The 25,321-nt window shown below is 43.5% G+C and overlaps 1 protein-coding gene across 1 annotated transcript in view; it reads right to left on the bottom strand.

Moving 5' to 3' along the window:
* LOC143925741 (uncharacterized) overlaps positions 1-23,273 on the bottom strand; it is a 42,233-nt gene extending 18,960 nt beyond the window's left edge. Inside the window, exon 1 of the mRNA XM_077450193.1 lies at positions 23,219-23,273. Coding sequence (XP_077306319.1) covers positions 23,219-23,273 — 55 coding nt within the window. The remainder of the gene's footprint in view (positions 1-23,218) is intronic.
* Between the last annotated feature and the right edge of the window lie 2,048 nt (positions 23,274-25,321).

The raw sequence follows: 25,321 nt of genomic DNA, 5'->3' as shown, positions 1-25,321 counted from the left end.
TTTTGCAGTGTGATTTGAGCCCATTCGTTTTGTATGGGCTCTAATCGCACCGCAAAGGTATAGTTTTCAGGTATTGGAGCATTTGTACAAGTACGAGTACTCATGCAAATGCTCAGTATCAGCACAACCCTTCTACTTAGCATTGCAGGATAGCTGGTATGTGGTCAGAGCCCTAACTGTGGGTAGTTCGGCCCCAGGTCACAACCATTAAGGGGCTCGCTGTCTCCCTAATCCCTATCTTAAATGTAATTTCTCTAGTGATACACAATATTATATTTTTCATAATAATTGTATAAAGGTTTCCAGATGTTGTATATCTTCATTTCATCAAAATGTATCTGTGAAATGCTATTAGTTCTTGCATGTGTAACCAGACAGTTTTGGGGCCCCAAAGTAGGTGCACAGTTTACTTTAGCTATAGTTGCACCCCTGTATGTGACGCAGGTTAATACTTTTCTTTGTCGTCTCTAATGTAATTGAGATATTATACTTTAATGGGGACCTTGCAACAAACACCAGCCCGCCCTCCCCATAACACATTGTGGCATTCAAATATATAAAATTATAAAAAAAAAACCTATGGGAAAAAGAGTTAGTAAATATACTTACCTTACCCCTGACTACCATCCATGGTGCCTGGGTGAGCTTGATATTACCATCCTTCCAGCATGATCTCGGGGCATGCTGGGTATGCTAAATCTTATAGAAAGATGATCCCACATTGTGCTGGAATGGCATCTCGTGAGGTTTGGGGTATTCGGCATTCTTTGGGATCTCCCCAGATGGATGGTAACTTTACTCCCATCAGTGCTGTAGATGGGGGTAAGGTGAGTATATTTTCCAACATTGCTCCCTACTATATGCTGCAATTTATTATTGGGGCTTGATGTATTATAGGGATGGGCAAATGGTTCAGCCTGAGCATCAGTTCAGGCCGAACTTTTACTGCTTAGACGTGCGTCGAACAGACGAACAACAAAGGGGTAGCGCCCCCCCCCCCGAACCAGCCACAATGCATTGTGGAGCTGAACAGTGCATTGCAAGCCCTGATTGGCTAAAGCAGTGAAAGCTTCAGCCAATCAGGGCAAAGAGCACTGTCAGTCATGATTGGACACTGTCATCATGACTTTATCCAGTCATGGCTCATTCCCGCCCCACAGTATATTTTTTCAATGGCAGACATTTTCAGTCTACTTTCGGCATGGAGAGATAGAACAGGGCTCTGTTCAGTGCTATTAGTTAGTGTGCTATACTGTGCTATTTTGCTTCAATTGTCAGTGTAGAATATTAGTTAGTGTCAGTCTAGGGATAGTGTGAGTGTAGTGAAAAGGACCATCATTCAGCTTTGCATAGAGTGCAGTTAGATTAGGGACAGCTCAGATAGTTTATAACGTAAATTTTTGTAACAAAACACTGCGCTATTCTTACAAGAAAATAAATATAAATCACACAAGAGAGCTGCTAACACATCACCGGGGTATCAAGTGTAAGGTAAACAATGTTATGAAAAAGTGTAGCGCTTCTCAAAATATCAAATATCCTTAATCTTACTTATAGGTGTAAAGTTACAGTGAAAAAAATCCCACTATAACGTAGTGCTCATAACACATAGATTCTTACATAAATTGCATATATAAGTGACTCAAACAAAGAAAGTTTTACCAAAAAAATGTCCAAGAAGCAAAATATAAAAGAAAAAAAGGGAAAAAACAGAGTCCCAATAGTAAAAAACAGAGTCCTTTGTGTATAGTGTCTTTATATAGTCCACAAGTGTGTAGGAAATATATTACACCTCCTTTCAAAAAGGTTCATGCATTAGTCTCGTGAGATTCCCGTCACCAGGCGAATTGAAGGCTTACCGGAGTTATTGGATCCTCACAAATTTACATTTGGGGGATCATACAAGCTTTTGCAACTATGTGCAGATTCACCCAGCAACCAGTTATCCAGGGGGACCTCAAATGTAGGCAATAACTTCATGCGTTGAGAGGTATTTTAACTCTAGCCAGATATACCCATAGGCATGTTAAGAACATACGAAGAAAAAGACAGGGACCAAAAATAGCGTAATTCCGTTTTTATAGAAACAAATAAAAAATAAAAGTACAAAACTCACATGTGTACAGTGGTTTAAGCGCTTAACAGGATAAAACACAATTGCAGCAGAGTCCCGATGCGTTTCGTCGTAGAAGACGTCATCTGGGGTCTTTTACTATTGGGACTCTGTTTTTTCCCTTTTTTTCTTTTATATTTTGCAGCTCAGATAGTTTCACTGTAGTGTAGAGAGACCGTGTCATTCATACATACTTTAGTGTAGAGTAGGGACAGCTCAGATAGTTTCAGTGTAGTGTAGTGAGACCATGTCAGTAATGTTTACATTAGTGTATAGCTAGAGTAGGGACAGTTCAGATGGCGTCGGTGTAGTGTCGGTTGAACACCGTCTATTTGATTGCGTTACTGCCAGTTTAACACCCTTTACTTCTGTGTGCATTACTGTCAGTTTAACGTCATATAGTTCTGTGTGCGTTACTCCCAGTTTAACGCCATATAGTTTTGTGCGTTACTGCCAGTTTAACGCTATTTACATTTGTGTGTGTTACTGCCAATTTAACGCCATATAGTTCTGTGTCACTGTACGTTTGGCGCATTATATTGCAGTATATTCTAGTGTATCCGTGGAGTGTGTCTGTGTAGTGTGAGTACTCAAATTAAAGTGCACCAAACACCTTTTTTACATTGATTAAAGTGCATCTACTCACAGATTTCAAATTCTTCTTTACATCTGCTTATAAGCACCGCCCTTTCCCTCCCAATAATGTCTGGGAGGATAACAAGGAGAGGCAGTCATTCCCTTGGCACTGTAAGGGGGTCAGCAACAAATGTGTCCACAGGCAAAGGTGGACATGGTGGTCAGTCCTCAGGCAGGGCATCATTTCCTCTGTTTAGTGAGTTTGCCCATGCTATCCAGCCAGGGGCGGGCTGGGCTGGGGGGCAGGGATGCATTTTCCCCCTGGGCTGCTCTGATTCGCTATAAAAAGGCTGATGTGCTGCCAGCTGAGCTGGGAACTGCACATGATGTGCAGTTCCGCAGTTGGCCACATGTTACTGCTCGGTCCGGAGGGAGGCTGACAGGGCTGGATAACAGCCCAGAAGCGCAGGAACGTTTATGCTGTGAGCGGACATCTGTCCTGTCACAGTGCTGTCCCTGGCTTCTGAGCTGACAGTCTGTGTCCATTGCGAGCACAGCCGAATGGAAGAGAGTGGATCCGCTCCGCCTCCTCCAGCCCCCTCTCTCTCTGTGCCCGCCCACACTCTGAGCAGCCTATGTGCTGCGTCTGAATAGGATGTGTGGGCGGGAACATTTAACCACTTGCCGCCCGCCCTATTACAAATAGACGGCGTCAAAGTGGTTTCATAATCCTAACCGGACGTCATATGACGTGATCAGGATTATGAGCCGCTGCGCGCCCCCGGGGGCGCGCATCGCGGCGATCGTTGTTGCGGGGTGTCAGCCTGACACCCGGCAACTACGATCTCAGTAAAGAGTCTCCGACGGAGACTCTTTACCACGTGATCAGCCGTGTCCAATCACGGCTGATCACAGTGTAAATGGGAAGAGCCGGTGATCGGCTTTTCCTCACTCGCGTCTGTCAGACGCGAGTAGAGGAGAGCCGATCGGCTGCTCCTCTGACAGGGGGGGTCTGTGCTGATTGATTATCAGCACAGCCCCCCCAAGGATGCCCACACTGGACCACCAGGGACGCCACCAGACCACCAGGGATGCCCAGCAGAGGTAATCCTCCCTAGACCACCAGGGATGCCAGTCAGGCACAATGGATGCCAATCAGTGCCCATAATGGATGGCAATCAGTGCCCACAATGGGCATCACTGATTGGCATGCATTATTGTTTGGCACTGATTGGCATCCATTAGTACAGTATAACACCTGTGCCGCTAATGAGTGCCCACCTGTGCCGCTAATGAGTGCCCACCTGTGCCGCTAATGAGTGCCCACCTGTGCCGCTAATGAGTGCCCACCTGTGCCGCCTATCAGTGCCCACCTGTGCCGCCTATCAGTGCCCACCTGTGCCGCCTATCAGTGCCCACCCATGCCCATCTGTGCCGCCTACTAATGCCCATCTGTGCCGCCTACCCATGCCCATCTGTGCCGCCTACCCATGCCCATCTGTGCCGCCTACCCATGCCAACACGTGCCAGCTATCAGTGCCAATTTGTGCCACCTATCAGTGTCCATCCGTGTCGCCCATCCGTTGTCGCCCATCCGTGTCGCCTATCAGTGTCGCCTATCAGTGTCGCCTATCAGTGCCGCCTATCAGTGTCCATCAATGCCACCTCATCAGTGCCACTTCATTGGTGCCCATCAGTGCCGCCTTATCAGTGCCCATCAGTGTAGCCCCATCAGTGCCCATCCGTGAAGGAGAAAACGTACTTATTTACAAAGTTTTGAAACTGAAACAAAAAAAAACATTTTTTTTTTCAAAATTTTCGGTATTTTTTTATTTGTAGCACAAAAAATAAAAAGCGCAGAGGTGATCAAATACCACCAAAAGAAAGCTCTATTTGTGGGAAAAAAATGATAAAAATTTCATTTGGGTACAGTGTAGCATGACCGCGCAATTGTCATTCAAATGCGACAGCGCTGAAAGCTCAAAATTGGTCTGGGCAGGAAGGTGTTTAAGTGCCCGGTATTGAAGTGGTTAAACAGAGCAGACAGTGCTTTCTATGGGACGCTGTGGAAGCTGTGATGACTGAGCCTCGTGCTGGGTCCTTCATTCCAAGAAAGTGAGCTATGGCCAGTCTCTCCCCCTCTCTGCAGATAAGGAAGTTTCTTTCAGCAGCTGTGCAGTAGCTGGTCCTATGATGTGGACTCACACTGGTGTGCTGCAGTGTTGCTGATCTCACTGCCTTCCTGCATGTCCCCCCCCCCCCCCGTCACATGCAGCCACACTGTGCCCACCAAATGTAACCTCACTGTGCCCACCAAATGCAGCCACACTGTGCCCACCAAATGCAGCCACACTGTGCCCACCAAATGCAGCCACACTGTGCCCACCAAATGCAGCCACACTGTGCCCACCAAATGTAACCTCACTGTGCCCACCAAATGCAGCCACACTGTGCCCACCAAATGTAACCTCACTGTGCCCACAAAATGCAGCCAGACTGTGCCCACCGAATGTAACCTCACTGTGCCCACCGAATGTAACCTCACTGTGCCCACCGAATGTAACCTCACTGTGCCCACCAAATGCAGCCACACTGTGCCCACCATATGTAACCTCACTGTGCCCACCAAATGCAGCCACACTGTGACCAACATATGTAACCTCACTGTGCCCACAAAATGCAGCCACACTGTGCCCACAAAATGCAGCCACACTGTGCCCACCAAATGTAACCTCACTGTGCCCACCAAATGCAACCTCACTGTGCCCACCAAATGCAGCCACACTATGCCCACCAAATTCAGCCACACTGTGCCCACCAAATTCAGCCACACTGTGCCCACCAAATGCAGCCTCACTGTGCCCACCAAATGCAACCTCACTGTGCCCACCAAATGCAACCTCACTGTGCCCACCAAATGCAACCTCACTGTGCCCACCAAATGCAGCCACACTGTGCCCACAAATGTAACCTCACTGTGCTCACCAAATGCAACCTTAATTTAGCACGCCAAATGTAACTTCACTGTGCCAACCAAATGCAGCCACACTGTGCCCACCAAATGTAACCTCACTGTGCCCACCAAATGCAACCTCACTGTGCCCATGAAATGCAACCTCACTGTACCCACCAAATGTAACCTCACTGTGCCCAGCAAATGCAGCCACACTGTGCCCACCAAATGCAGCCACACTGTGCCCACCAAATGCAGCCACACTGTGCCCACCAAATGCAGCCACACTGTGCCCACCAAATGTAACCTCACTGTGCCCAAATTCAGCCTCATTGTGCCCATCAATTGCAGCCTCACTGTGCCCACCAAATGTAGCCTAACTGTGCCCATCAAATGTAACCTCACTGTGCCCACCAATGTAACATCACTTTGCCCACCAAATGCAACCTCATTTTTCCCACCAAATGAAACCTCACTGTGCCCATCAAATGCAGCAAAACTGTGCCCATCAAATGCAGCCTCACTGTGCCCATTAAATGCAGCCGCATCGAACCCCCAGCAGCATTTAACCAGCACAACCCCTGCCCGATCGCTTTATGACTGCCACTTACCGCATCTTGGTGGCGGGTCAGGCAGCAGATGACGGGGGTGAGCTGTGGGACGGGCAGAGGGTCAGGCAGTGGCTCCTGTGTCCTCCATGCTTCCTCCTGCTAGATGTCCAATAGGAGCGCCTGACCTTCCAGCCAATCAGGTGATGGGTATTAGACCTGCGCTATCCTGATTGGTAGAGAGCCGATTCAGTGTTAAAAAAAAAAGCAAATATTCATTTGCTTTTCTAATACACCTGGGTGGGCTCCAAGTGCAATGCTCTGCGCTCTGAGTCCACCCTATTTTGAAGCCTATTAGAGCCTATGGCTCTAATTAGGTACAGGGAAATGTGGAGCAGGGTCTCTCTCTCGCTGTGCAGGGAAATGTGGAGCGGTGTCTCTGTGTGGCATAGCTTTACTCACAAAGTGACTCTGCTGGCCAAGATGTGTTTGTTCCACTGCTGGCCGCTATCATCTGCAGGGGTTGCTAGGATTGACTGGCATCTAGCAACCAGTGATGTCACAGTCCCCAGGAGGAAAGGATCTTCCACCTCCACCACGCCTATTAGTGTTTTATCCACTCACCTCCTCCCTCCATCTTCTCCTGTGTGGCGGCATGCGCCTCGGAGCCTGCCTGAGGGAAGGGAACGGTCAGTAACTGACAGAAGCACCTCTGCCTGAGGTGAGGGAGCAGTGAATGAATTAGAACATATGTGTAATGTGGAGCATTTGTGTCATGGGAGAATGAGCTGGTAGCAGAGGAGGAGATCACATCCTTAAATCTCAGCCAGGGGTCATGCTGGGACTTGTACTCCTTTACTTTTGGGGATGTGATATCCCAAAAGTAAAAGGCTACAGGTCCCAGCATGAACCCCTCAGAGCTCAGGACCTAAGGGGACACATCCTTAGATCTCAGGGTTTCATGCTGGGACTTGTAGTCCTTCACTAGTTGGGGGGGTCAAATCCTTAAATCTCAGGCGGTAATGCTTGGACTTGTAGTCCCTCACAGGTTGGTCTGGGGGGGGGGTCAGGTCCTCAGCTCTGAGGGATTCATACAAGGACTTGTTTGCACTTTAGTTCTTGGAGGCTATGGTGGTACAAGTCCTCCACGGGCCCTGGGGGGCCACATTGTCCTCCCTGACCCTCCCCCCCACCTTTGTGATCATGGAAAACCTTAGTCTGTTTTCCCTATCCATCACTTTGCCACCACCGGTTATATGGGCCACTTGACTGGACTTGCCCCCCTGGCCTAGGGCTGCCAGCCCTCCCCTGTATCCAGCCATAGCATGCAGAGGAGGTGGTGGACTGGCTTACTAAACCTTTCTCATACTCAGTCAAGCAAGTAGTCCCCTGCAGTTGCCAGAGTGGATACACCTGCCTCCTTGTTCACATCTATTCCTGCCATAGCCCCAACATCAGCCATTGAGGAGTCAGCTGTGTTATTTGACCACAGCATCAGCCATTTGCTCCTTGAGAATGCCCAGCCATTGCTGGATTCAGATGCTGGTTCTGAGGTTAAGGATGACGGGAACATGAGCCTAGAGAGAGGGAGCTACACTGGTAGACAAATTGGCATTCATGTTCCGAAAGCCGCAGCATATTGCCAAGTTGTCTCCAGTGGTGATGGAGGAGATGGAGAAGATGACGATGTTGTTGAGGTCACCGATGCGACAGGTGCCAGATAGAACAGAGGAGAAAACTGAAGGTGAGGCGGTATAACCCCAAGAAGGCCGACATCAAGAAAGAGTAGCGAGCAGCCACCCTATTCCATCACATTCTGTAGCTGTTAGGCCCACACAGCTGAGAGCTGGGAGATTTTTCAGCACATCTGCAGCAAATCTCACTGAAAACTGTGTCTCAGGCACATCAAACGTGGCAAAAACACCAACCATATGCATATCATTGCAATTTTTTTTTTGCCTTCATTAAGAGCACCTCTATAGGGTTCCTATTGCACCTCCACAATCTCTCCAGAATTCGACCCTTCCTGACTGACACCACAAAGCAACTTATTCACTACTTGATTATTTCCCACCTTGACTACTGCAACTCTCTCCTTAACTACTTGGGCTCAAATGATGGCAGGGCAGTGCAGCTCTCATTCTGGGACAATTGCGGCCACGCCATGTTGCTAGGACACAGTGCGACCCCGATCTCCATGGAAAGAGCCGTGTCCACGGCTCTTTAACCATGTGGTTGCTGTGTCCAATCACAGCCGGTCAAATGTATACCGGCAATCGGTGCTCCTCGCCTCACACTGACAGAGTGAGAGGAGAGCCAACCAGCAGCATCTCCTCACAGGGGACTGCTAGGAATGTAATCGGGGCACTGATCATCAGTGCCCTGATTACAATATTGTAAAATAGTGTCACAAATCAGTGCCCACCAATGCCAGATATCAATGCCCATTAGCGATGCCAGTCAGTGCTGGCAATCAATGGCCATTAGTAATGCCCATCAGTGCCACCCATCAATGTCCGTCTGTGCCCATCAGTACCACCCACCAGTGCTGCCCATCAGTGCCACCTCATCAATGCCGCCTCATTAGTGCCCATAAGTGCCACCTCATCAATGCCCACCAGTTCAGCCTATCGGTGCCGCCTTATCAGCGCACATCAGTAAAGGCGTAAAAAAAGGACTTTGTTCAAAATTTACAGACAGTAACAATTTTCAAAATTTTTGGTCCTTTTTTTTTTTGTTAAAAAAAAAAAAAAAAACAGCAGTGATTACCACCAAAAGAAATCTGAAGAAAATGATAAAAATGTTGTTTGGATACAGTGTAGCATGACCGCGCAATTGTCATTCAAAATGAAAACGCTCTGAAAGCTGAAAAATGGCCTGGGCAGGAAGAAGGGTGTAAGTGTCCGGTAGGCAAGTGGTCAATGGCCTATTCTTATGCCGGCTAGATCCCCTTCAGTCTATTATGAATGCTGCTGCTAGTCTAATACACCTCACTAACCGATTTGTGACTGCTGCTCCTCTCGGCCAATCCCTTCACTGGCTTCCCCTACGCCATCGTGTAAAATTCAAAATATTAACCACAACATACAAAGCCATCCTCCAACATCGCCCCCATCTACATCACCAACCTCATCTGCAGATATTGCCCAAATCATCCCCTCCGCTCCTCCCAGGACCTCCTGCTCTCTAGCTCCCTTGTTACCTCCTCCTACACTCGCCTTGAGGACTTAACCAGAGCCTCTCCCATCCTCTGGAACTCCCTGCCCCGGTATATCCGATCAGCCCCTACCCTGTCCATCTTTAGGAGATCCCTGAAAACTCACTTATTCAGGGAAGCCTATCCCACCCACCTAACAACTGTCCCCGAGCCACTGCATCAAATCATTCCCCGCATCTATTCTCTTTTGTACCACCACCCCCTCCCTTTAGAATGTAAGCTCTGCAAGCAGCATCTTCCTGTCCCTTCTGTATTGACCTGTATTGTAATTGTGCTCTCCCCACTCTGTACTGTAAAGCGCTGCGTAAACTGTTGGTGCTACATAAATCGTGTATAATAATAGGGTTACGGTCGGAAGGTGCCCCCAAACCCAAAGAGTCATTTTTCTGCACCTGTTTGACAGGTGCATATCATTGCAATTTTTTACAGCAAGGCCAATTCTTGCTTTCATCAAGAGTACCTCTATAGGGTTATGGTGAGAAGGCGCCCCCAACACCAAGACCAATTTTTATGCACCCTTTACATTCTGGTGTCACTTTGACTTTGTATAGAAGTATCTAAAAAATATCTAATATTATTCCCAGTGCACTACATTGTGGCCTCATCATACCCACTGGCTCCCCAGCTGTTGCAGGGAAAATTAAATTTTTTTTGGCTTTATAAATGCAATTATTGCTGTAGCAAATTCTAGACATGGTACAAGATCTGCCACATTACAGGTAGATTTAGGGCACCCCCCAGGCACTATATTGGAAGGAATTTTTCATTTTTAGGCTTTCACTTTAAAAATAAAACTCCTCCTCTTTTTTTTTTTTTTTTTTTTTTTTTTTTTTTAATTATTATTAATACATGTCTCCCAGGGCAGGAGTCGGATCCCTATAACCATTGTATGCCCAATTACTTGAATAAACCTTCCAAATGGGCACTTTTGATTTTTGCCCTTCGGGTCCCATTGACTTTAACGGGGTTTCGTTATTCGGGTCCGAACATTCGTGGTGTTTGGAAGTGTTGGTACGAACCGAAAAAGGGTCTGTTCGGCCCATCACTAATGTATTACATGGCCATAGCAAGTAACTAAAGATCGTATGGACATCTGGGATAAATGGCTTAAGGATGACTCCACAGCAAACATGTCTAATGTTTCTCAATTAAGGGTAAAGATGTTGTTTTTTATATTTTGCTCTGATTGTTCGAAAGGCTGGTTGGCCTAGGGGGGCACTTTTTTTTTTTTTTTTTTGCTGTTCAGTTTTCACTTTGTATAGGGTGGGCCTTCTACACACACACACACACACACACACACACACACACACACACACACACACACACACACACACACACCCCTATGGGTAGTTTTGTATTCTGTATTCTTTTTGTGTTGGCAGCCGCACGGTGCTCTGGCAGTTGGTCTAAGTAACCCCTGTGTGGGTGATGTTTTTGTTATGTAAAATTCAATAAACAGAATAAAAAAAAAAGAATGAACATAGTGTAGGAACGGAATGTTGGCTAACAAATATATTGACTTGTGGGCGACAGGGCTGTGTGCCTTGCCACTGCTCTTTACCAGTATTGAGTGCATTAAAAAGTATACTTGCTCGCGGACACAAGGGGTATTGTATATATTACCCTAACCTTGGCAGTTGTAAAAATGTGCTGATTATATATGTATTGTGTTGTGCGTGACGTTTATATAATGTGTGTACACTGTAAAGACACAACTGTAATAATCTCATTATTGATCGCAGCAATGCGTCCTCGGAGATCGACGTTCAGATACAGAGCCCTCACCGCTAGGTTCCCTAGGAGAGACAGGGAGCCTATATACTATAAGCACCCACCCAGAAAAGGAAAACCAGTTCTGTAAAGACTGACCCCCTAATGGCTGATTACAAAGCACGCTAGTCATTTCCAAAAATGGCGTCCCAAGATATGCTACTGTCATTCCTGCAAAACCGGTGTACAGAGAGCATGATCGATAGCACACGAGTGAACCCATAATAATACTATTGTGTAAACAAGATATTAATGGAACACAAAGCTTGACTTACTCATTTTTTCTTTGTTTGTATACACGCAGTGTGACTTGGCCTCCACTTCCGTTTTTTGATAAAGTCCCAGACTGCAACAGGATAATTACGTCACTTCCTGCTATGTCGTAGTCAAGGTGGGGCATTGAATTGGTGTGTCTTATGTTACGCCACTCTGGAAATCTTCACCTCCACATTATTTCGGAGTAACACCCAGCCTACAAACTATCTTTCACTGAGAACTAATTGGCCATTGAAAAGGCCAGTAGACTGCGTATACTTTCGAATAACAGAATGGACCCATGAATTTCAGAGGCTAAAGATCACCATTCTTTAACTCCAGCAGACCACAGGCTCTTCAAAATTCAAAAACTTTATTGAGGCCAGGACACAGACGAGTGGACTTACTGACTGCTTGGTTCCATTGCCTTTTGCCAACCTAGTGAGTGTGTATAGATTTGTCTTGAAGACTGGGTTGCCTTATTATCCTCATTTCCTGAGTGATACCTTATTTTTTTTACAAAGGGTTTTTATAAAGTAAAGACACAGACACAAGTTTTTCTCCACAATTTTTTTTATTTAAAAAAAGGTGCTGCTGTTAAAATATATTGATGTGTAAACTTACCAATTAGTCTTTGTAGTTATAAGTCATTGATGTAGAGTGAACATATGCTATGTAACAAAACTACAGACTTTATAGCAAGATGTTTTACAAAACAGGTATTCATTATCTTGCTTTATTTAATTGACAATCAAAAAATAATGTATTTTGTAGTTCTAAGTAGTATAGAGAATGTTTCATAGCCCTGTCATGTTTTATTTGCTTCTCATTGTGGAGATGTCCCCTCACTTCCTATCTTGGTGTCCACCATGGATGGTCATAAGGGATACAGACAGAGCCACCGATCAGAGAAGTACAGATAAAATTGAGTAATGTTATCATTATAATGTTAACAATTTTTCAGGACAAGCTTTCGGTGTATGTCCCCTTCTTCAAGGTCCAAGCAGTATTCGGGGTATGTCCCCCCCTTCAATGTCCAAGCAGTACTGAGTACTGCTTGGACCTTGAAGAAGGGGACATACCCCGAAAGCTTGTCCTGAAAAATAGTTTCAAATTTCTTTTTATTTCTATTTTAAAAACTTACATTACATTAACATTTATCCAATCATAAATCTCACATCATATTATCATTTAACCACCATTCCCCAAAAAAAAGAATAGTTTATTTGCCTATTAATTATCGCCACGATTGGGTCAATAAATGTTCTCAACTGGTAATATTGTAGCCATTTATTTTCACATTCCCGTCCCAGATCCTGGAACCTTGGCATTTTCCCATCATCCAGGATTTGTATTACCCGTTCATGCTCAGCCATATTCCATTTTAGGTCATTTCTAATTTTTTAACGCTGGTTCAAATTCAGGATTAGAAAATAGTGGGGTCATAGGTCCTATCATAGAAGATATGTTTCCTTTTTTTTAATTATACCATCCCAGGTTTTTAATGTAGTTTTTGCAAAGATAGGTGACTCCTTCTCTTTGGTCTTAAATTAGGTTTTATCCATGGTAAGTATTTTAATTTCATCCCTATCATATCTTCCTGTAGGTTAACCCATTGTTTGTTTTTCGCGTTATGCTACCAATCTATTATTCTTATTAGTGAGGCTGCTTGCAAATATTTAGAAAAATCAGGTAGTGCTAATTCTCATTAATTAGAAAAAATAAAAATATTTCTCTACCCACTCTAGGAACCTTATGGGGACCATATAAAACTTTCCACCATTTTTCTAAGGTCCTTCATAAGCTTTTTTGATATAATAGGTACTGTTTGAAAAATATACAACATAATTGGTAATATCTCCATCTTTACAATACTTATTTTTCCTAACCATGAATGTTAACTTATCATATTTTTCTAAAAAAATTTTTATCTTATATACTGCCGTATTGTAGTTCATATCTTGTAAATGCTTTAAATCTTTTGGAATGTGTAGATTTCCAAATATTTAATCGCATCCTGTTTCCATTTATATGGGAAATCCTTTTGTAATATTGTTTGTATATTTTCCTCTAAAGTAATGTTCATCAACTCAGATTTATCATAATTTACCTTGAAATTACTCAATTCCCCAAATCTATCCAATTATTTTATTAAATTTGGTATTGTTATAGGATTATTCACATATTATAAAAGATTGTCTGCATATGCAGCCATTTTATATGTCCTGAAAAATTGTATGTTAGTGCAAATAAAATTGAGTTCTGTCCATGATACTTTTTTTATCTGTCACAATTGCACTAATACGGCTACAATCACATCAAGAGAAGTACAGGAAAGCCTGCTCTGTTTAAAAAGCTATAGTCTACTGTTAAAGGACAAAACATTTGCACTTTAATGTACTCATTGCTTATGCCAATGCACCATGGGCTTCTTCAGTTTCGAAAATTATTTAAAAGATGGAATGACAGGCTTACTTGAAAATTATTCTCTGTCTAAGAATATGTTTAACCTGCTTTAAAGTTCTATTAAATGCAAAACCAAAAATGGAATATAGTGCAGCTTATGAATCATTAGATGTGGTGGCTACATTCGTTTTTCTTTTTTTTTTTAGGCTTTCATCTGGTGATCTGGCCAATAATACACCACCTTGTATTAGAGCTCTGGATGAATGAGTACAGGGGGCACCTTTTGGACAGCAACATTATTAGTCTGGGAGGGGGGTTGTGTTAGATCTAAAATATTTAGATCATATATAGAAGATTTAAAAATGCTAACAAATTGAAGACAATCTCAAGTTCACACTTTATAATCAGTTCCAGCAAACAGTTTATTCCTTTTGGAATAAAAGTTTAACATGAATAAATAAAAGCTGACCATTGTAAGCACCCCTTAGTGTTAAATGGTTTGTGTCATCCCTTTAAACTGATGCATATGGAAGAGAGCTTTTTAATTTGAAAAACAACGGACTTACTGGCTGGATCACCAGGAGAAAATAAAGGAAAGTAAGCCTAAAAAGAAATCTAATGCAGCCATCAAATCTAAAAATTGGTAAGCTGCAATATAATGTTTGCTTTTGGGTCTAATACTTCTTTAATTGATATTCTACAGTATTCTAGAGCAGAGGTCCTTAAAATTAAGTATGAGGCCAAATTGTATATTTCTCAAATGTTTGTGGACTAAAAATCTGTATTTATAAATCAATGAATATGGATCTCTTTTTTTTTTTTTTTTTTTTTTTTTATAAATAGCATGATATTATTCAAAATAAATGATAGAGAACGTCAGTAAAACTAATCAAAATCCTCCCTTACAGCAGTGTCCCCATCAGAGTCCACTTTAGGAGGTCCATTCTTATATTAGGGTCCCCATCAGAGCCCTGTTTACATTAGGGTTTGCATCCAACCCCCACCCCTTACATCATAGTCCACCTTAGGAGTCCCCCCTTACATCATGGTTCCCATCACAGCTCCCTTACATCAGGATCCAACCTATGCAGTTTTCCCTTAGAAGTCCAATTTAGAAGTTTGAATCATCATGACAGCAAGGTATCTAGCATTTTCAGTGAAAGAGGCTAATATTGACAACCTTCATCTGTCCTCCGTACAGTCGCTAGACTTAACTTTACCAAACTTATAGGAATAGCGAGAAGTCAGAAGAATACCTTAACCATCCATCTGATCATCTTCCTTCCTTTTTTTTTTTTTTTTTTCTTTTACATGCCCCAAGCAAATAATAGTAAAGTTTTGGGTTGATTTATAAAGTGAGTCAAAAGACAATGGGGATAGTTATGCATGGCAGCAAAGCTAAGCTTTGATACCTATGGCCACATTTGTGATGAGGAAGCCATTAAATTCCTACTGATTACACCCGAAAAACTGCTACCACAGCAGCCAAAAAAAACAAAAAACTCTTCCATGGACCCTTTGCTGTTGAAGTTGAGAATTTTGGCTTGAAGGACCATAAAATATAAAAAAAATCCAACTATCCCATGTTCTCGTAAATAAAAAGTAAATGCGTGTCTGTTTTTTTGTTTAAATTACTAATCAATATGTGTCCATTTTTAAATGTTCCTAAATTCAAACAGTGGGGTTTATTTACGAAAGGCAAATCCACTTTGCACTACAAGTGCAAAGTGCACTTGAAATTGCACTGAAAGCACACTTTGGAAGTGAAGTCGCAGTAAATCTGAGAAGTAGATCTGAAATGAGAGGAAGCTCTTTTATTGTAAGCTAATTTTTATTATGTGCAATTTCAATTGCAACTAACCCCCAGTGTATCTATAGTCAACACTTCTTTCTCAGTTTTGGATAGAGTGTGGAAAAAAATTAACCTCTACCATTTTTTTTTTCTGCTGTCTGTGTCCTATTGAGATTTTTCTTTGTCTTTGACTCAACAAAACATAAAAGGAAATCTCTACAAAATGTGGGGGAATTCCATTCTCTGGAAAAGGTACACCCATTGGAAGACTTACCCTCACCTCTTCTGGTGAAAACTGTAAAATTTTGGATTTCCCATCACTTTCTGTCTCGGTGACCATGGTCACCAGGACAAATAGAAGGGTGAAGCTCCCCAGACAGCAAAAGAGAGCATGGGGAAACCTCCATCCGGCACCTACACCTTCCATGTCTTGTGGAGGATGCATGGCCAATGTAGACAATGTGTGAAATGAGATCTATGAATATTGGTGTGGTGGCTATTTGTTGTCTATATTAACATAAAAGGGTTCTAATCATTCCACACTGTATGCAAAACTGTTTTGGCTATACGTACACTCTAAGGCTAGGTTCACCTATGTCCGGGCACGGTTTCATTGCAATTTTTTTCAAAGGAGTCAGTGTGGTTTCGTTCACTGGTTCAGGTAGAAATTTGTTAAGTGTATAACGCTTGAAATCACACCTGAACCGGACCTTAAATCATGCAGGACTCTTGAAAAACGCATTGCGGGTGGCCCACAAATATGTGAATCAGCTCCATAGAAAGCCGGTTTGGTTCACATGTCATGCAAATTGGACACAATTCAAACCCCATCCAGTTTGCATATATGTGAAAAGCCTACAGGGAAACAGAACTGTGAAAGTGCTGTCAAAAAAAGGCAAGCAGAAGACAAAGAATTAGTCATCAGTATTACCTGTGCTCTCCATGCAGCTGATCGTTTTCCCATTATTGACTTACCATGCCTTGTTCTAGACTGTGTCCCTGTGTGAAGACCATCATCTTGGTAGAGGCGGAACTTTGTTTTCTCAGGTCAAGAACAGTAGTAATATCACCAAATCCCACTTCAAATCTACTAAGACTAGCAGTCAAAAGCCGAATTGCCTTAGTTCTTTCACTGCTATGAGGCTGTAAATATAGAAGTGCCTAGGGAGTGGGACACTCACGTATCTGAAAGTCTCTTTTTCAGGACAAATCCCAGACACAAGGAAAACATTTTTCAACTCGCTGATTAGATACAGTTAACATTTCTAGAAGTTCCCTATAACATAGCAAACCTTCACTTTTTGAGTTCAATTCTACGTTAACTAAGACACAATACAAAATAGAAAGTGATCCTGTGCAACTGTAAGAAAACCAGCAAAACAAAGCTCATCAATGAACATAATTAGGGTTAGTAAATAGTAATGAGATGAGAATAGAAATGTGCTTATTCTGAGCCCTCTCTGTCCACAGATCAATATCAAGTGCTGTGTTCCATCCAGTCTATGATGTAAAAGCTTCTAATAGATGTCTTCTGCTGTCATTCAAGAACTTCTGATGAAAGCAAGTTAGAAGTTGGGAAGAGTAAATGCTACATACCAATGTATGTAACACTGACTACAAAACATTCCGTCCTTCATATACCATGTCAGACATTCTTTGCCTGCTTTACAGTTCATCAAACTACTATGTGATCAATCTGCATTTTTCTACAAAACAAGGTGCATCCAATAGGCGTTCCACTGTTTGACATTCAAATTGGTTTCGGGGTGTGGGTGATTTAGTCACATGTCTGGTGGGGCAATTTGTACATTTTTTTGTTTGAAAGCTGCATTTTTTTCCCTAGAAATTACTGTAACCCCTCCCCCCCCCCCCCCCCCCCCCAAGTACATATTTCCCGAAAGCAAAGACCCTGGAAAATAAAAAGGTGATTAATTGCAAAAAATTTTGTCACATGATAATTGCGCAGCTATTTATCAAATGTATATTTTCATTTAAAATTAATTTTAGTGTAAGCAAACACAATATTGTACCCAGCTTTTTGGTAAACTGAAAGATTGTGTTGGATCGAGGAAATGGATACCAAACATGTCAATCCTCTACACAATGTTTTTTTCATACAGGGCATGTACGGGTGTGACGCGGGTGGTTTAAATATTTTCTTCCATTATTTTTTACACTTTTTTTTTTTTTTTTTACACTTTGTTTTTTGTAATCTTAAAAAAAAAAAATTCATACTCACCTAGCTGGATGTAGCCTCGGACTGATGCTGCATCTGTCCCCTGCCATCTCTAAGACTGAGAACTGAGAGTTCTGCCAGTCATGGCTCTCTGCTTTCCCCTTCCAGCACTCACTGGAGTGCCAGGCTGTGGGGGGGTGGAGGCTGGCTCCAGCTCTTAGCTGTGAACCGAGAGGCTGCTGCGCTGGAATCTTGGTGGATCCCAACTTTAAATTCGGGATCCCTTCGGAGCCTGGACCGGCTCAATGATGCCAGCTGACAGCTGCCTTTAGCCCCCTGTTGGCTGAAAATAGGTCTCAAGAGTGCCGAACCAAATGCACTCCTGTGATAGGGAAAGTAGAGTCAAAAGAGGTTTGGCCCTATTTCTCCTCTAACTTTAAAGTGGTGTTGCCACCAAAAAAATAAAACTACTTCAAATTCTTAAAAAAAATCCCCAAAAAATAATTGGCAAAAAAAAAATTTTTTACTCACCTCTAAATACCGGTTGCTAGGGGGTCCCTCGTAGTCTGCCTTCTTCATTGCCCGGGCTGGTGACATCACTTCCCCTCGCGCCGCACATTCACCTGGGACCTGTCATGTGTCCCAGGTGACTGTACGGCGTATCACTGCGCCCTGTGCAGTGGGTGCCCGGCTGTGAAGCCACAGCCGGGTGCCCACAGTATGCATGGCGGAGCGGGGAGCGAGGGGGGGGCTTCGTTCCCCCGCATCGCTGGACCCTGGGGCAGGTAAGTGTCCGATTATTAAAAGCCAGCAGCTGCAGTATTTGTAGCTGCTGACTTTTAATTTTTTTTTTAGGGGGTACCCCACTTTAATGCTATCACAAGGGGAATACCCAAAGCTTCTTGTGGCTCTACCTAGGGCCACTGGTAACAGCTGAACCAGTGGCAGCTGGTGCTCAATATTTTGGGGAAGCGGCACACCATTGAGACCCCCCCGCGCATGCAAGGGAGGTGGATGGGAGGCAGATGACAAGGATCTGGGGTAGGGCAGCTGCTACTTCTCTCTCCGGGGACCATTGTTTCTCCTGCCAGCTGAACCGGAAGGGACTCTTAAGACTTCCTGGCCAATCAGGTCTCAGGACCCGCTTCTTAATTGGCGGGAGGAGAATCAGGAAGACCATAGCGAATATTAATTCGCTATTGTCAAACAACCCTTTTTTGAAGCCAATTAGAGACTTGGGCTCTAATCATGTGCTTAAAAAAAAAAAAATAATTTAAATCCATGCATCTAGTGCCCTGTAAATTAGGGTCTGGGTGCATGGATTAGGGGGGCGGCGCCTCTCCGCCCTGTATGGATGAGCCACCACTGATCTAGACCTTTCCAAATAGTACAGAGGCTGCCAGTCACCCAAGCTCCAGTCTATACACTCAAATTTAATCTAGGACAGGGGTAGGCAACCTGCGGCCCTCCAGCTGTTGCAGAACTATGTCCTATCATGCCTCTGGGAGTAATTGTAACTGCCAGCCTTGTAATGCCTCATGGGAAATATAGTTCCACAACAGCTGGAGGGCCCCAGGTTGCCTACCGATGGCATAGGAGATGTCTTTTTGGAATTTATTGCTTAAAGAACTTCACCGGGAGCAGGAGTTAAGGCATGGGATACTCCAAGATGATTAGTACATAGCATTTAGAGGACAATCTTCTCCTTGAGTATTTGTGGGTGTTGGGCAGACTAATACCTCACAGCTGGGGACCATGAGGCAAGTCTCTTTGGCATCTGGTTACCTTTCACTGATGTACCACTGCTGGTATCCAGTGCAATCTCCAGAACACTTCAGTCACAGATATAAGTTTGGGGTCTTTACTCACAAGTCCCCACACAATCCAGTGGACGAGACATTTCTTCTCTAGACCAGATCCCTTGTGGTGAGGTTCTGCAATCAGCTTCTAGCAATGTCCATCCAGGCACTTGGCCCTGACACCAATGAGGCCTCTAGAACAGCTGCACAGTCCAAGGGCCCCCTAAAGGCAGCAGCCCCTTAAGCTCTGGAACCCAGCTGTCTAGTGCTTCAGACTATTTGTCACCATTTCAGCCTTCTTCTGGATGCTCTCATTCAGGCTGGTTATTTTGAATCTCCCTCCGTGAGCTCTGGAAGCTTCTTCTACAGGGTTGGGTGGCAATCATACTGCCAGCCTATGAAATCCTGAACAGATCAGACCAAATCTCCCTTGATTTACAAAAGCATCCTACTCCAGGAGAGTGCTACATTCCATTTTATTGAAATGATGTTGGGTGTAACCCCCCTACCCAACTCACACAAACCAGTTTACATTGGGCTTTGTGTAGTTGTCCTCTCCTCCAATCAGAGTGCTTCTAAGTAGGGGTGCACCGAATGGGTTTTTTGGTGCCAAAATCAATACCGAAAATGAAAAATACACTAGGCCGAAAACCAATACCGAAACATATTTTAAAAAATTATATATTTTTATACAGGAGATGGACAGAGACTGGGGACATGGTACAGGAGATGGTCAGAGTCTGGGAACATGGTACAGGAGATGGTCAGAGTCTGGGAACATGGTACAGGAGATGGTCAGAGTCTGGGGACATGGTACAGGAGATGGTCAGAGACAGAGGATATGGTACAGCCCCCAACCCAGGCCACGCCCCATTTCCGGCTCCATTATCGGCCGTTCTTCTTTCGGCAAATTGCCGAAAAGGGCATTTTCGGCCGATGTGTTTCGGCGGCCGAAATTTCGGTGCATCCCTACTTCTAAGCCAGAAAAGGCTCTGCTGGAAGCTGACATTTTGTCCCACTGCCTTGGCCAATCTGTGTTGCCCCTGTCTGGAGTGGAGTTTGAAGGACCTGCCTGGTAGTGGTACTTGAATTACAAGACTGGCTGCACAGAATTACATTACATTGACAGGTAAATCAGTATATGTATTTCAGTTGTGTATTTGGATTTATGTCAAAACAGCTAAATATACTAATGAAATTAGTACAGGGGAACCATGTTAGCATTTCTGTCCTTCCAGCCCTGAGATTTATGCAGTTCTGTCTGGCAGAGCAGATGTGGTTACTTTTCAGAAGCTTTTGGGCAGTTAAGTATCACTTATAGGTCTTGTCCCTCCCCCAGCCTGCGATTTCCATTTTAAAGTCAATGAAAAACATTTGACCAGCATAGGAAATAGCCTATTAACATTCATTTTACACTCCTTGGTATACGTTCAGTGTGAATTGTCTATAGGGGACAGATATGTGTCGGAGATTATAACATATTGCTGGCTTCCTTCTTCCTTGTGAAAATGAGATTGTTATGATTAGGAACTCTGCCTTATCATATCATCTGTGCCAAAAGGTTTTTTTACCGAACATGAAAAAATGAAGTCTGTCTACTATATTGTGTCAGATAGCTGCAACACAGAAGTAGGGCATGTTCAGTATTTCTTGTGAAAGTGTCACCATTTTTCTAGGTAAATATATCCTAAAGGAGCTATTGATATTAAATTTTCATCACATATCGGTAACAGCCCATGCATCCCATACATACAAAGAAACCAAACCAAATAAGTTCAGAAATTAAATTCTGTGTAATAAAATGGAATGACACAGGGAAAAAGTATTGGACACACAAAGAATGGGAATTGCAAAAAGGCATGGAAAGCCAAGACACCAGCTGAAAATTATCAGTAATTTTAAAAAGCAATCCTGCCCCTTGTCAGTGCAAATTAATATCAGCTGGTTCAGTCTCAACTGATGGCCTATAAAAAGGTAACACAAGAAACATCTCGTGATGGGTAAAAGCAAAGCGCTCTCTCAAGACCTTCACAACCTTGTTGCAAAACATACTGATGGCATTGGTTATAGACGGATTTCTCAACTTCTGAATGTTCCCGTGAGCACTGTTGGGACCATAATTCAGAAGTGGAAAGAACATAATTTCACCATAAAACGGACATGACCAGGCACTACCTGCAATATTTCTGACAGAGGAGTTAAAAGAATTATCAGAAGAGTTGTCCAAGAGTCAAGGTGCACTTGTGGATAACTTCAGAAAGGCTTGGAACTAACAGGTACAATTGTCTCAGTAAGTGATGTGCACATTCACCATGCAAGACGCCATTGCTGAAGAAAAAGCACTTTGAAGCTCATTTAAAGTTTGCTGCACAACATTTAGACAAGCCTGGTAAATACTGGGAGAATATAGTCTTGTTAGATGAGACCAAAATTGAACTCTTTGGATGCCATAATACACACCATGTTTGGAGGTTAAATGGCACATCACCCCAAAGACACCATCCCAACAGTGAAGTTTGGAGGTGGGAACATCATGGTGTGGGCGGGGGCTGTTTTTCAGCATACGGTACTGGCAAATTTCATATTATTGAAGGAAGGATGAATGGGAAAATGTACCAAGACATTCTTGATAAAAGTCTGCTTCCATCTACCAGGATGATGAAGATGAAACGAGGGTGGACATTTCAGCAAGACAGTGATCCCAAACACAAAGCCAAAGAAAATAAAGCTGCTAGAATGGCCAGCCAATCACCTGACTTGAATCGAATAGAAAATCTATGGAAAGAACTAAAGATCAGAGTTCATAGAAGAGTCCAATGGAACCTTCAAGGTTTGAAGACGTTTGTATGGAAGAATGGGCCAAAATCACACCCGAGCAATGCATGCGACTAGTTTTTTCATAAATGAAGCCCGTCATTAACAACAAAGGATTTTTTTTTGAAGTATTAAATACATTCAATTAGCGTGTTAAATACTTTTTTCCCCTGTGTCATTCTATTTTATTACACGTAACTTAACTTAATTTCTGAACTTACTTGTTTTGGTTTCTTTGTATGTATAAATTGCATGGGTTGTTACTGACATGTGGTGAAAATGTATTATCGATAGTACCTTCAAGACCCCTTTCACACTGAGCTGCCATTGGTGTCAGCGATAAAGCGGCGCTATTTTTAGCACCACTTTACTGTTGTTAAAACCACCCCGCTAGTGGAAAGGGGTTAAATGCGCCCGCAAAATGATGCCGGACCGCTGTTTTGACAGCGGTATCACATTGCTGCCCCATTGATTTCAACTGGAGGAGGAGACAGATCGTTGTTCCTAAGCATTAGGAACAACTGCTTAGTGCCACGTACCTGGTGGTTGAAATAAATCATTATCGGGATGTTGACACCTTATTACCTGTGCTTCCACAGCGTCACCCTGTGCAAGCATTTCCTTAATTATACAATTGATTCTCTGAAAACCCCCCCCCCCCCACCAATTGCAGCCTCACTGTGCCATCAATTGCTGCCATTGTGCCCCATCAAACGGTGCCACTGTGCCCCATCAAACAGTGCCACTGTGCCCATAAAATGCCAGTGTGCCCCCCGCTTGCCATCTGCCTGGCACTTACCTTGTCTCATTAGGTTAGCGGGTGACGGCGGCGAGTGGTGTCCGGTGTCCTCCATGCTCCTCGATGTCTTCTGCCGTCCATTCTTCCCATCCTCTGCTATGTTTGGACGCCTGACAGGCGTACAATCACAGCGCCTGTTGTTTCAGCCAATCAGGTGATGGGTAACAGACCCGAACACCTGATTGACCGAGAGGCGGTTCAGTGTTAGGAAAGCGAATGGTCATTCGCTTTCCTAACACAGCTGGTGAACTGCGAGCGCCAAGCATGGTGCTTGCTGTTTACCTTTTTTGACGCCTATTAGAGCCTATGGCTCTAATCAGGTGCTTCAAAAATACCCCCCGCCGCTGTAATTCAGGTGCCCGAAAAAGGGGCTGGGTGCCTGAATAGGGGGTGGCAGTGGCGGCCATAGATAGATTCATGCATTTCATGAATCTATCTATTGGTGATAGAGGGGGTGGCAGGAGAGAGTGGATGGTGCCCGTGCACCCTTATGGACGCACCACCACTATCTTCAGACCAGATCCCCATAAGAAATCCATTGATCCGCTCCAGCAACTTTAGTAGAATAGACCCCTCAGCTAACTCAGCTGGGACCTCGATGATCAGACAAAAAGCACAGCTGGACTGCCCAGAAGGACAGTGACCCTTCAGGCTGGGAACTCCTCCTCCTGGACCAGAACCCCTCTAGGCCTCCCACTATTTATGCACCCCCCCAACCACCTACTGGCATCCTCCCCATTGGAATTGCCTGGGATCACATAAATATTCAGGCTGCTTTTTGACTCTGCCTGCCTGCTACATTCCAGAATGCAGGAGAAAGCAGACAAGCTTGCAACCATTGAGACACAGAAGAACAGTGTTTTACAACTGATTACAGTAGAACTAAATGTACCTAGCCTAACGTGCAACCTAACTAAGAGGGTGCTACATTCATAAGGCACCCAACTTCCATACGTTTTCTGGATCACTTCATTCCGGCACCCAGATCTTATTGCGGGTTTGTGGACACATAACAGTCTGAACTTGGTCACGTAACATTTTCTACATTGCTAATATTTTTATTTTTTTTCTCTGCCCTGGGGCTTGTATAACTTTAACAAGGCTCAATGGAATGTTTTGTAAATTCCCAGATAATATTTTTAGCATAACGTAGGGGTGTATTTCATGCGAAGTTACGTTAAAAAAGGTTTACACGATATTCTAGGAAATAATACATAGAATTTTGTGTAAGGAATGAAGGACATCTACATTCTTAGGGTGTTGTCTCTACGCTTAGCTGCCCCATCTACTTACCTCTAGTTGTATGTCGTTTTTGTGGTCACAAACCTGTTGAACTTGATATTCCCGCTACTGTGACTCTGCAAAAAACAAAGAATACAATAGAATAAAATAGAATTTATAGACAAACTATTGTAAAAGAGAAAGAGAGCTCCAGCAAGAAGTGACACCCTGTAAAAGTCACATTTTGTTTAACACCCTTGATAAAGGTACCCCCAGAAAAACATTGAATTTTTTTTTTTATGAACACACATTATATTAGGGCATTTTAGGCCTGAAAAGTACCTAAAAACAAAAAATGAAAATACGTAAACCCAACATGTCATATTCCTGATATGTATCTGCTATACCATGTATTTGTATAAAAAAATATCCTGTTCTCTTTGTATTGCTTCCTTTGTGTGAAATCCCTGGTGTTTCTGCCAGTCCATCTGCTTTCCTAGTTTTAAAAAAACTGACCACACTAGGCATGGGAGCAGAACATGGTCAGTTTTCTAGCAATGCTAGGAACTCAGTCTGCTTACCTCCAATGATCAGACTTGTCCTGACACCCCCCCCCCATCCAGCCATTTCCTGGGAAGATCAGTGTACTGCTGTTTCTCCTCCTCAAGCTCCTTATGCAGGTAAGAACAGAGGGAATGTGATCACTTATAAAAGTGTGTTTTTTGTTTTTTTTTTATCTATGTATATATACACAAATGTTTTGCTTTTCATTTCTATTTTAAACTGTATGTGGTTTTTTTTTACAAGGTGAGGGTTTACATATACTTTAACCACTTAAGGACCACCGTATTGCCATTGTACGTCATCGCAATGGCACAGGCA

This window comes from Lithobates pipiens, unplaced genomic scaffold (assembly GCF_037356315.1).
Source record: "Lithobates pipiens isolate NorthernLeopardFrog02 unplaced genomic scaffold, aLitPip1_a1.2 Scaffold_22, whole genome shotgun sequence".
NCBI classification, from domain to species: Eukaryota; Metazoa; Chordata; class Amphibia; order Anura; family Ranidae; genus Lithobates; species Lithobates pipiens.
Note: the sequence above shows the minus strand (reverse complement) of the source record. Positions and strands in the feature narration are given on the sequence as shown.